This window comes from Tarenaya hassleriana, unplaced genomic scaffold, assembly GCF_000463585.1.
Source record: "Tarenaya hassleriana unplaced genomic scaffold, ASM46358v1 Cleome35, whole genome shotgun sequence".
In the NCBI taxonomy this organism is placed as follows: domain Eukaryota; kingdom Viridiplantae; phylum Streptophyta; class Magnoliopsida; order Brassicales; family Cleomaceae; genus Tarenaya; species Tarenaya hassleriana.
Window position 1 is genome coordinate 1,103,241 of NW_010966617.1, and position 11,686 is coordinate 1,114,926.

The 11,686-nt window shown below is 40.7% G+C and overlaps 4 protein-coding genes across 6 annotated transcripts in view; 1 reads left to right on the forward strand and 3 right to left on the reverse strand.

The window, feature by feature from the left end:
- Positions 1 to 970, reverse strand: part of LOC104822190 (60S ribosomal protein L10-2-like) — a 1,463-nt gene extending 493 nt beyond the window's left edge. The window contains exons 1-2 of the mRNA XM_010553338.1: positions 946 to 970; positions 3 to 498 (exon numbers count right to left, since the gene is read on the reverse strand). Coding sequence (XP_010551640.1) covers positions 3 to 498; positions 946 to 955 — 506 coding nt within the window. The 5' untranslated portion in view covers positions 956 to 970. The remainder of the gene's footprint in view (positions 1 to 2; positions 499 to 945) is intronic.
- A 464-nt stretch (positions 971 to 1,434) lies between these two features.
- On the forward strand, positions 1,435 to 3,724 carry LOC104822113 (pentatricopeptide repeat-containing protein At1g26900, mitochondrial). 2 transcript variants are annotated; one of them, XM_010553227.2, is made up of 2 exons: positions 1,435 to 3,347; positions 3,632 to 3,724. In XM_010553227.2, coding segments are annotated over exons 1-2 (1,731 nt in total). In that variant the 5' UTR covers positions 1,435 to 1,617; the 3' UTR covers positions 3,633 to 3,724. The 2 variants fall into 2 exon arrangements, with proteins under 2 accessions (XP_010551529.1, XP_010551530.1); XM_010553228.1 differs by lacking the exon at positions 3,632 to 3,724 and having other exon boundaries at positions 1,435 to 3,348.
- Positions 3,396 to 8,395, reverse strand: LOC104822111. Of its 2 annotated transcripts, XM_010553226.2 has the most exons (10): positions 7,621 to 8,395; positions 7,467 to 7,553; positions 7,294 to 7,383; positions 6,993 to 7,073; positions 6,750 to 6,908; positions 4,642 to 6,675; positions 4,395 to 4,541; positions 3,959 to 4,239; positions 3,714 to 3,800; positions 3,396 to 3,622 (listed from the first exon to the last, which is right to left on the reverse strand). In XM_010553226.2, the coding sequence occupies exons 1-10, from the start codon at positions 7,666 to 7,668 to the stop codon at positions 3,619 to 3,621; spliced, it is 3,018 nt and encodes a 1,005-aa protein (XP_010551528.1). In that variant the 5' UTR covers positions 7,669 to 8,395; the 3' UTR covers positions 3,396 to 3,618. The 2 variants fall into 2 exon arrangements, with proteins under 2 accessions (XP_010551528.1, XP_010551527.1); XM_010553225.2 differs by having other exon boundaries at positions 3,396 to 3,800.
- A 2,384-nt stretch (positions 8,396 to 10,779) lies between these two features.
- The window catches only part of LOC104822114 (transcription factor TCP15), a 1,428-nt gene continuing 521 nt past the window's right edge, over positions 10,780 to 11,686 (reverse strand). Inside the window, 1 exon segment of the mRNA XM_010553229.2 lies at positions 10,780 to 11,686. This exon segment is cut by the window's right edge and continues 27 nt beyond it. Within this exon segment, the coding sequence (XP_010551531.1) occupies positions 11,056 to 11,686 (631 nt within the window). The 3' untranslated portion in view covers positions 10,780 to 11,055.

Below are 11,686 nucleotides of genomic sequence, written 5' to 3' on the forward strand. Positions count from 1 at the left end.
TCCTGCTGACGATGATCTTTTGACGGCCTGGAAACTTGAACTTAGCACGGCGAAGGGCCTCCTGGGCATGGTGCCCGTGATTGTCCTTGCACCTAACCGAGAGGAGGACCTGTCCAATGGCGACTCTAGCACACGTACCCTGAGGCTTACCAAAGGCACCTCTCATTCCGGTCTGGAGCCTATCAGCTCCGGCACACGAAAGCATTTTGTTGATACGAAGGACATGGAATGGGTGAACCCTAACTCGGAGATGGAATGCATCCTTTCCGGCAGATTTAACCATGTACTTGTTGCAGGCGATACGGGCAGCCTCAAGGGCTTCGCTTGAAACATTTTCCTTTTCCCATGATACCAAATGAACACAGAAGGGGAATTCATCGACACCTTTCCTCTTCATCCCAACATCATAGATCCTGATTTTCGCGTCGGGAACACCACGGCAGTACCTGGATTTAGGGTATGGTTTCCCCTTGATCTGACGATAACACCTTGCCGGTCCTACAAACATATATACATATACATATGGTTCCAACATAAGCAAACATGATTCCCAATAGCTAATAAAAAATCAGTAAATTCCCAATAGCTAATGAACTTTAGCTTATAGTTTGACAAGCTAAAGCAAATTTTTGCAGAAACATCATGTAAACATTAGATCCGTAAATTCCCAATAGCTAATAAAAAATCCCAATCTAGGTTAACCAATTCGTGTGAATACACTAAGACCTCATACTTTCAGCGAATGTACCTAAACATAAGACAGTCCACGAACAGACAACACAAAAGATTTCAATCCTATGAAATCAAATCTATACAACATCAACGACAAAATACCTAAGAAAATATATGAACGGACGGGATATATCCAGCGGACAGGAAATCAAATCGATGAATACATATACAAATGGTAAATCGGACAAGAATTAGAACTAGTGATGAACTCACTTCTCCCCATGGCGATCAATTCGACCCGCTGCTCCGATGCAGAAACCCTAGAAAATAAGAAATGGGGATCTACGGCGTTAATATATATATGATGACAAAACCCTAGTTTCATCACGTCACGTGATTTTGGACTTTGACAAAAATAGGGCCCATCGGATATTTTAGGCCCCAAACAAAGACTTGGACCGTTTGTTTGACGTCTTCCATGACGTCATCATTCTAATTTGTGGCCTAACTAATCCAAAATAGACTATGCATATATATTATAAGCATCATTTATTAATTATATTACAATAATTTGTAATTATATTATTTCCTTTCTATCGAGGCAAACTTGGTAATAAATATAATCATAATTGAACCTAATCCAAATTAAAATTGAAAATATCGAAAATTTGTTTGAAAAAATGAATATTTTTAATAATAAAAACCGTTTTCAACGATTATAATATTTAAAATCAAAATAACCTAATTTGTCTGAAATTATATTTTTTTTAAATCGAAATATATAAATTCCCAAATGATCACCCCTAACTTTTATATGTTTAGTATTAGAATCGAATTTTTCTTTGGAACGTGTTTGAACCGTCTTTTTAATGGGTCGCTCGTCTCGAACGCGAGTCAAGACTGCGGTTCCTCACGTCTGTTGTGGTGGCGTTTGACTTCCGGCCGATGACGTTAGCCAACACGTCACGCCTCAGCCGCAATCTCTTGTTCCGACACGGAAGCTTCGATCCGACCCATGTTGCCTTGTCTCTTCGATGCGAAAAACTGATCGACGACCTCAAATCATGCAGGAACGTCGTCGAAGTTTCTCAAATTCATGGGTACATGGTGAAAGCGGGACTTGACCAGGACTCTTTCGCCATTAGCAAGCTTCTTGCTTTCTCCATCCAAGACATTCGCTATGCTTCATCGATTTTCGGACATGTCTCTGACCCTAACCTCTACATGTTCAACACCATGCTCAGAGGCTACTCGATCAGCGACGAGCCGGAGCAAGCTTTTCGCCTCTTCAACCGTTTGAGAGAAAAAGGCTTCACCTTGGACCAGTTCTCTTTTATCCCAACTCTGAAATCGTGTGCTCGCGAATCGGCCATTGCAATGGGACAAGGAATTCACGGGGTTGTTTTGAGGTCTGGGTTCATGTCATTCACTGATTTGAAGAACGCTCTATTGCATTTCTATGGCATCTGTGGAAGATCCAACGATGCCCGGAAGCTGTTCGACGAAATGCCGCATAAGAATGATGTTGTTTCATATAATACCTTGATGAATGGATATCTTCAGGTTTCTAAGCCTGAATTGGTCCTCGACTTGGTTAGGAATATGCGTGAGAGTGAGGTGGCTGTTAATGTCGGTACATTGTTGAGTGTTCTTTCCGCTACGGGTGATGTAGGAGATTTGTCCGGAGGAGAATCTGTCTACGGATTGTGTATCAAGACAGGTCTTGATTCCGGCTTGAATCTGATCACTGCATTGATTGGTATGTACGCTAAAACTGGGAATATCGGATTGGCACGCAGGATTTTCGATTCAGCTGTTGAAAAGGACGTTGTGGCATGGAACTGTATGATTGACAAATATGCCAAAATGGGTCTCCTTGAAGAGTGTTTATGTCTACTGAGGCAGATGAAGCATGAACAAGTGAAACCCAATTCATCTACATGTGCTGGTCTATTGTCATGTTGTGCGGTTTATGAAGCCCCATATATGGCTCGGATTGTTGGAGATTTCGTGGAAGAGGAAGGATTAGCTCTGGATGCCGTTCTTGGAACCGCGCTCATTGATACATATGCCAAGATCGGGTTTCTTGACAGAGCTGTAGACATTTTTGACAGAATGGAGAATAAGGATGTGAAGACATGGACTGCTATGATCTCAGGTTACGGAGCTCATGGACTAGCAAGAGAAGCTATAACTCTATTTCATAAGATGGAGGAGATATGTAGAGTGAAACCGAATAAGATTACCTTTCTGGTGGTCTTAAATGCTTGTAGCCATGGAGGATTGGTAAAGGAAGGGATCGAATGCTTCAAGAGGATGGTTGATGAGTACGGGATCATACCAAGTGTCGAGCATTACGGGTGTATGGTCGATCTTTTGGGCCGAGGAGGGATATTAGGGGAAGCATACGATCTTATAAGGGGTTTGCCCATCAGAACCGATTCAATAGCTTGGCGTTCTTTGTTAGCTGCTTGTAGGGTTTACGGGAATCTAGTAGTGGGCGAACGTGTGAAAATGGCATTGGTGGAAATGGGTGAGAGACACCCGACTGATGATCTACTTCTGTCCGGAGCTCACGCTGTTGCTGGAAATTTTCAAGAACAGCAAAAACCGTTAAGTTATGAGGTTTATACCGAGAAAAAAGAAGCTGGATACAGCAATGTAGAAATGGAATAGTGAGTGATATGAAATTCTATAGATTTTGTGTTGAGTGTGAAAGGATAAGGCTAATGGCCTTGTTAGTTCTGCTCGCAGGCAGCTACAAAACCCAACTTTATAAAATTTCTTTTTGAAGAATCATAGTTTTGTGCTAACATGTGCAGATAAAAGAAGAACCAAAAGAAAAAATGAAACTGTAACTATGATTAAGCAGTCTTAATGGATTTAACAAAAGAGGTGTTTCTCTATTTAATGCTGTCTGTTGCTATCTTCTCTTACTCTCTCTGTCTACCTGTTACAGAATCTCTTGGTGAAGAAAGAAAAATCTAAAGTCGCCCCTCGGTAGATATGCAAGAAAGTGAAAAAGGCGAAAAGAATCCTACGAGATTATGATGTTGTGACGCTCGCATACTTTAGCTCCATTTTCACCCCACCACTTCTCGGCTTGTTCTTCCGTAAATTGTTTCCGGCTGCAAAAGGAAACCACAAGGTTCCAATTATTCATGAGAGGTACATATATATGTATTACATTATGTTGATTTGTGTTGTTACATGAATTTTAATTTGACAAGATGTTGCCATTTCTGCTGCTACTAAGCATCTAGAGGGGACAAGCTGTTACTGATACCTGAAGCGGACACGTTTCAGTTCATTACCACCGGTTGGTAAAGGAATCAATGTTAAGTACACTCCCGGTTCATCATGCACCACCCTCTCTGCCTTTTCACTCTGTCTCTTGCCTCCATTAGTCGAGCTTTTGCAGTTCGGTTCGTTATCATGAGCCACCATGCTTCTTATGTGGGTCTGGTTGCTCGTTTGAATTTGAGTGTCTGATAAGTCTTTGACTTTACGCTTTGAGTTGGTGCTAGATACATCCTTCGGTGGTATTTTTTCTGCCATCTCCTTCAACTGCAAAATCATTGAGACAATGAACTTGAGAGCTTTTTTTTAAAATGTAGATGTGATGACATAGACGGAGAGATCAAACAATTGTCAATGGGAGGGGAGAAGAAGAAGGATGAAAGGAGAGTGAAATGCTAAAAGCCGGAAAAAAAATGTCGGACCTGAGCGGTCAGAGATCTAATAACGTCCTTTGCCGATCTGCATTCTTCTGCTTCGTCTGCTGCCATTGCGGTGACCACTTTCAACTGCTTTCTCGTTTTCTCAAGTTCTTCTTCAAGGTGATGGGTTCTAGATGTAAGTTGCTCCACCTTTGAAGTTTCAGTTGGATCAAACTCTTTTTTTTAGTACAGCAACATTGCCGTTAACTTAATCACAGAATAAAAAATGATGACGGTTAGAAAGGAATACCTGTTCTCTTAGAGTGACTATTTCTTGATTAACATTGTCTTTTGTGTGCTTAGATTCCTCAGATGTTACTTCAGAAGACCGCCTTGGACTTGATTTTACAGAGACCGGAGAAGCTGTGTGGGAGCTTGCTCTGGAAGCAGGAATATTATCCAATAAATTCGTCGAAAGTCTTGACAACGGTACACTGCCGGTCAGAGGAGGGAATAGAATACGATCGTTTGCTTCTGTTTTTAGATCTCGTCTGATTTGCCTTCCTTCACCTTGCACAACCGAGTCTACGGATGAGATTCTGGAGTGTTGTCTGAGAAGTTTTGGACCTGTGACCTCTCTGTCTGAAAGATCTGCTTGCTTCAGCTTATACCCATTTCTAGATTTGGTCGGTGGCACAGAAGGAGGTGGATCCATTGTCTTTTTCAGCTTAGTAAAACATCCATGACACACTCGATATGGCTTGTTCATATCGGGTGCAAGGGCTGCTCTCAGAGACTTCCTACTGCTGCATACTTTACAAAAAAACAGACCACAGTTGTAACAGTTGTGGCGTTTTCTTCTGAAGTTAAAGGGATTACGGCAACCTGCACAGACAGAATGTTCAGAGCCAGGCACCCATTTGTGAATGCAGATAACAGCAGTAAAGTTAGATCCGCATGTTATAGCCTTCACGTGTTTATCCTTGAGAAACCCCACGGCCGCAGGTTCCTTTTTGTTCTCGATATTTCCATGGCCCAACTGTCCATTTGATCCCTTCCCCCACGTGTAAACCTCTGATTTAGATGTCAAAACTGCAACGTGATAAGAACCACAGGCAATCTCCTCAACAAGAGATTCCGCTATGTCTCCTTCGACACGTGCAGGAACCTTCCCGTGTGAATTAGGATTTCCCAGCTGCCCGTAAACTGTGCTACCCATTGTATACACAGACCCTGTGGTTGTAAGAGCAACTGTGATTGAATGGCCACAGGCAACTTGGCAGAGATTTTCATTTGCCAGTGCATTTACAGACTTGGGCAGGAGTTTTGCATCATTGTCAACGTGTCCAAGTTGGCCTTTGTCTCCACCCCCCCATGTGAACAACTGCCCAATTGAAGAGCTGGGTTCTGAATCAGAGGCTTCAGTTATCATTTCTACCACAGCAGCTGTATGCCAAACGCCACAGGCAATCCTTATCGCCCTTAATCCGCTCAGGCTTTCAACTTCACGTGGAAAACTAGTGCTACTACGGTCTCCATGACCAAGTGCTCCGAAAGATCCATCTCCGAATGTGAACAATTGGCCTGATGATGTCACCACTGCTGTATGCCAGGGGCCACAAGCAACATATGATACATGCATTCCTTCTAAGATACCACTCACTCTCTTGGGAATCCAATAGCTGGCTTCACTCCCATGCCCAAGCATATCAGCATTTCGAGTGCCATCACCCCATGTGTAAAGTTCACCAGAAAGAGTAACAGCACAGGTATGGAACTCTCCACATGCTACGAATTCGACGCTTGTCCCCCTCATACTACTGATGAGCTTTGGTTTGGGGGCATCTTCTTCTAAGCCATGCCCTAGCTTTCCACCTGTTCCATCACCCCAGCTGAAGATCTCTCCTTGTTTGGTAACTAAAGCTGAATGACTCCTACCACATGCAATGCTATGAACATCAAGAACTATTGTTGATTCTAATGTTTTTGGTAAAAGGGCATCCTCTTTTGTGGAACTGGTCGACTTTCTTGTACCACTGAGGACCCCATCACTTATACCTTCACCCCAGATGAGAATATCGCCCAAGGCATCATCATAGTCTTCATGACATGAACCGTGGCTAGACGTGCTTACAGCGCTAGATAGACTGATGCGAACTGGATCAGTAGTCGAGGTTCGAGAATTTGAATTTTCAAGATTCAATGGTGGTAATGCACTGAAGGGGTTGGGAGGGGCTTCTGTTTGATTGTTGTTGGTGGGCGCTGTTAACGAGACAATGTCAGAAAATACCTTCCCCAACCTATTTTGCGAAGGAATCTCAGGAGGGGGTTGAATCACTTGATCCTGCAATAAGAAGATACAAACTATAAAGACGGATGATTTTCTTCTCTTCACACATGAAATCTGACGTTACTTACAAGAACAGTTACGAAGGGAGAGACTCTCCGTGCTACAGTTCTAGGACTTTCCTCAGTCTCAGATTTTATACTGTTTCTCCACTTGCCGGTTTTTCCTCGAGTAATCAATGCCTTTAGGCCGACAAACCAGACTTCTGCTTCATCTTTGTCTTTGCATATCTGTTCAAAATGTGATCAACCAATCCAGATGAACATGTATTCTGCATTATAGCATGAAAAGTGATGAAATTGCCATGAACTCACCAGATCCAAGGACCTATCAACGCATATCAGTGAAAATGACTGGTACTCTTTTTCAGGGCGTGGATATCTCTTAAATGTAGCCTGAAAGAAGCAGAAGCCATTGAGTCCGTGGTGGTGATATGAACAAGCCAAGATAGAACGGACGAAGAGAAAAAACAGAAAGAAGCAAGATGTCTGAAGGAAAGACAAAAGGACATGTTACTATGGTTCAATAAGGAAAATGAATGACCATCCTCTCTTAATTTCAAAAGCTAATTCGAAGTTAGTCCTGAAAGTGCTCGCAGTTGGCAAAGGATCTTACAGTGCGCTGTCCAGGAACAATTCTCAGAACTTGACTCAGTTTAACCTGCTTCTCTTCTTTGCCAGAGTACCAAACTAATCCAGACTCGTCCTGGGAACTCGCGACGTTAATATACAAATAAAAGATAACAGGAAGCCTACTTGCACAAGGAGGCAAATGGAGGAGCTGCTTACACTAGAGAGGTGGAAAGGACAGAACTTGGGTTTCCCTCTGCGACCGTACTTCAGCAAGTATGACCCTTTCTTCAGTGCGGTAATGGCCTTCAAATAGATGCAATGGGATAAGGACAAAGCTGAAAGGGTCTATCTCTGTAAATGAATGTAGTACCTGTTCAACGTCTCTCTCAGCGAGACTAATTCTCAGAGAATCGGCCATTGAAGCTGTTGCGGGCTAATACCCATTCGAATCAGTCTCAACCAAATTGCCTAACATCATTCAATCTCCACGTTTAAATTGGGTTGTGGCAAGAAACGAGTTCTGAATCGTTAACCCTATCTAACCAATACCAGTAGTAGCTTCCTCAAACCTGAGAATCCAGAATCTAGATACTCCTTCCCGTGGAAATCCGATGTACATTAACCACATACGACGATCGTAACCAGCTCAAAAACCGCCTACTTCACTTCTTCACGAGATCAGAAACCAAAACCCTATCCTTCCTATAACTTTTTCGGAATCCTGCAAAATTTCCTAATCCTCGTGCGCATTCAAACACCGGATTTCGATTGTCGAGACCGTAAATGGCGGGAATGGGGACGGAATTTACCGACGCAACAAGCAACGTCGAGAATCTGAAAATCTCGGGGCCAATCTCTGATCAAAGACGATCCGAGAACGTAGAGCATAGATATCGCGGGCGTCGAACAGTTTCCGGCGAAGCGTCACCGGCGATTGCCGGGAATAAGGACGGAGCGAGATTTGAGAGGCTATTCGCGATTTGGGACGTTCTTTGACGTGAGCCTCTGGTTCGACTTTTCCTCCTTTTTTCTTCTCCTTCCTTTTTTTTTTTTTCTCTTTCTTTCATCAACCATTCGGGGAAGAGGGAGACAGAGAGAGAAACTGGCGGCTCCCTCCGTGGGAAACAAAACTAACGTGTAACTAATTTTCCGTTTTGATCTGAATCATATTTCGAATTTTATGCAGTCCACGTCAGCAATCGAATTTTTAAGCTCTATGGAACAAATAAAGAAAGAAAATAACATAATTGGCTCTTAGTGAAGAGCTTTTGTCCAAAGCCCGGCCCAATTGAAAACGAACAAAACTTGTACGGAATTTAAAGGAAATTAGGCCCATATTTTAACCATAATATATATATATATATATATATATATATATATATATATATATATGAAATTGTGTATTGTATGTATTATAGATACCATTATTTTAAATAATATATATATATATATATATATATATATATATATATATATATATGAAATTGTGAATTGTATGTATTATAGATACCATTTTCATTTGAATAAGAAAATCGTAATCAAGCGATCTGAATACATTGAAACAACTGAACCATCGCATTTGCTGAAGTACATCAAAGTTTTCATTTTAAAAATTCAGGAAAAAAAAAATTATCTTCGGGATTTTCACAAAGCTACAAAAAAAATAATATATTTTTGTAGAAGCGAAATGATTATATAGGATAAGCTAAATTTTAAAAAATTAATGAGGCAAGTGATACAATGATGGTCGTTAACCCTTTTCCAGATTAAAAAAAACAAAAAGAAAACAACCCACATGAATACACACCATAATAAAGCATATATATATATTATTAAACCAATATATATATATATATATTATGTTTTACTTTTTAACATAAAATCTTATTTAATTAGGCCAAACGAGTAATGCCAGGTTGATACTACTCGTGCCCTCGTGATTATTTATATTTCTTTTTTGATATAAAATATTTGAATAATGCAACAAAAAATCCGCCGACCAACATTGATCGGTGATCGCTTCTTTCATGGGCTGTGTATAAAATAATATATAAAGAAAACTATAGATTATTATAAAATAAAATAAAAAGATTCACGATATCAGATAACTATTTTTTATTATTAATTATGATACTGCCATACGTCATAGTTTCCATTTTAGCCGGAAATAAAGGTGTAATGTATTTAGAGAACGACTTCAACTCAAAATCTTAGAAAAAAAAATTAAGTTTCCATAGTTTTATGTAGATATATATGTTACGTATAATATGTATGACGCACGACATCACGGGTTTTGCCAAGGATTTAAAATAATTGTTCGATCAAGGTTTGTCTTCAGCATTACAAAAGAAGTATATACACATTTTCACGTGTATGTGTGTGTATATCTATGTACATATATATTGTTTGATCAATATATTACATATAGCCCATTACAAATATATATATATATAGCCCATGCTCATCAATATTTCAAATTTATATACATATACGCAGACATTATATATTCCTCGATTCATGCATATGTATACATGGAAATAAGTCCAATAACTCATGACAAAAACAATGCAATTATACGGGGAAAAAAAAGAAACACAGAATAAATACGTAATATTCGGTAACTAGGACGAAAATCCTCTGTTTTTATCCGACACAAATGTGAACTCTCCGACAACGAAAGCCACTGTTACATCAATAGCTTGAAAACGTTACAGAAAAACGTAAAATCAACAAATAAATGATGTTACCGACTCTCTCCTCAAACTTGAGGTTCGAACTCGTGGCGAGACAGACGTTTTGCGCCCCATTTTCCCAGTTGAACTACCTAAGTTTGGGATTGTTTCGGTATTTTACATTTGAAAGCTCTTTCATTGAAAATATTTAATATATATATTAACCGTCCACCCGAAATTTAAAGGAAAACAACTAGCAAATGCTTTAACAACTTATTTTGGATCCGTTTGGAAATTTTTGAATTGTGCACGGAAGAATGGAGATTGATCCAAAGAAGAAGAAGAAGAAACTGTGAAAACAGGAGAGGGGTGAAAACTTAAGGCTTGCATGGATATAAAATCATGGAATCTAGTCCTAAGTACGTGCACAAATATCGACGTTAATCCAGCTTAAGAAAATCACATTAAAAAAATATTTTTCTTTACAAAAAGAAACAAAATAAAATATTATAAGATCGTACGTCTTATTAGAATGGATCGAAGGAAGATGATTAGGAGCATGCACGCAAAATACGTACACCAAGAGGACGTGAAACACATTTGAGTGGGGGGGGGGGGGGAAGTCGGACAAGACACCAAGCACCGAAGCTATGTCCGAACATTTGTTCTGAAAAAATGCAAGACGAAAGAACAATGATGGCTTAAATTAATTAGTAAAACATATAATTATGGAGATTTTATGTATATAACACTCTAATTTTATTTTTTTTTGCAAGAAAGAAACCCTAATCGGGATTTTCACATAACCAAGAACTCTTTCTCAGACCACACAGGAAAACATCTCAAAAGACAGGCACTAACAGTGAACAAACCTCGAATAAATAAAACTCGTGTTTCAAATCCCACATACTATATGGTATACGCTCCTTACCCCCGGACATTAGACGCAGATTCAAGACAGAAAAAAAAAATGATAAATAAAAGACATAATAAAGACTCAAATTCGATGTAAAGATCGATCAAAGAAAAAAAAATTAAGGGTCCGAACAAAAAAAAATGCATAATACACACTTGTTAAGGGAAAAATAAAGAAAGAATAAAGATACTTAAGCTCACATAATATGGGTATTTGTCTAAGAATGGTGGTTCGAGCTCGCGTCTTCTTGATGGTCACCGTTACGGTGGTGGTGGTTCGACGATGTTTCTGGCATCGCCGTACGGTTATAAGCGTTCAGCGCCGCAAGAAGTCCGAAATGGTTCTGTTCTCCGCCACCGCCGCCGCCGGAATACCCTGCCGGAGCCGGTGGCTGTCCGGCGAACAAAGCGAACGGCGCGGGGGCGAAGTTCATCAGATGCACTCCACTCGTGCTGTAACCGTCACTTCCTCCCGAAGGACTGATATTGAATCCCCATAGATTCTGCGTCGTGTTGCTGTCGGAACTGCTCCAAAACGGCGCCGTCGCAGTCGTATGGCTCGCCGGAATGGACCCGCTTGCCGACGACTGTAACAGGTAGTTACCCATTTGGACATCCAACAAAGACGAAGACGGAGAAGAGGAAGAAGAAGACGACGGAGATGGCAACTCGTTCTTCGGACGAAACTGAAACTGTTGGTGCTGTCCGTTGAAGTAGTAACTTGTCGGGGTCGTACGGATTTGTGTGTTGGACGAGAGAGAGGATCTTGAGCTTCGCACGGAGAGGTTGAGGGAGGTGAAGTTCGCCGGGATAGTTCCGGTGCCGGTGGCGGCGATGACGGCTGGGTCC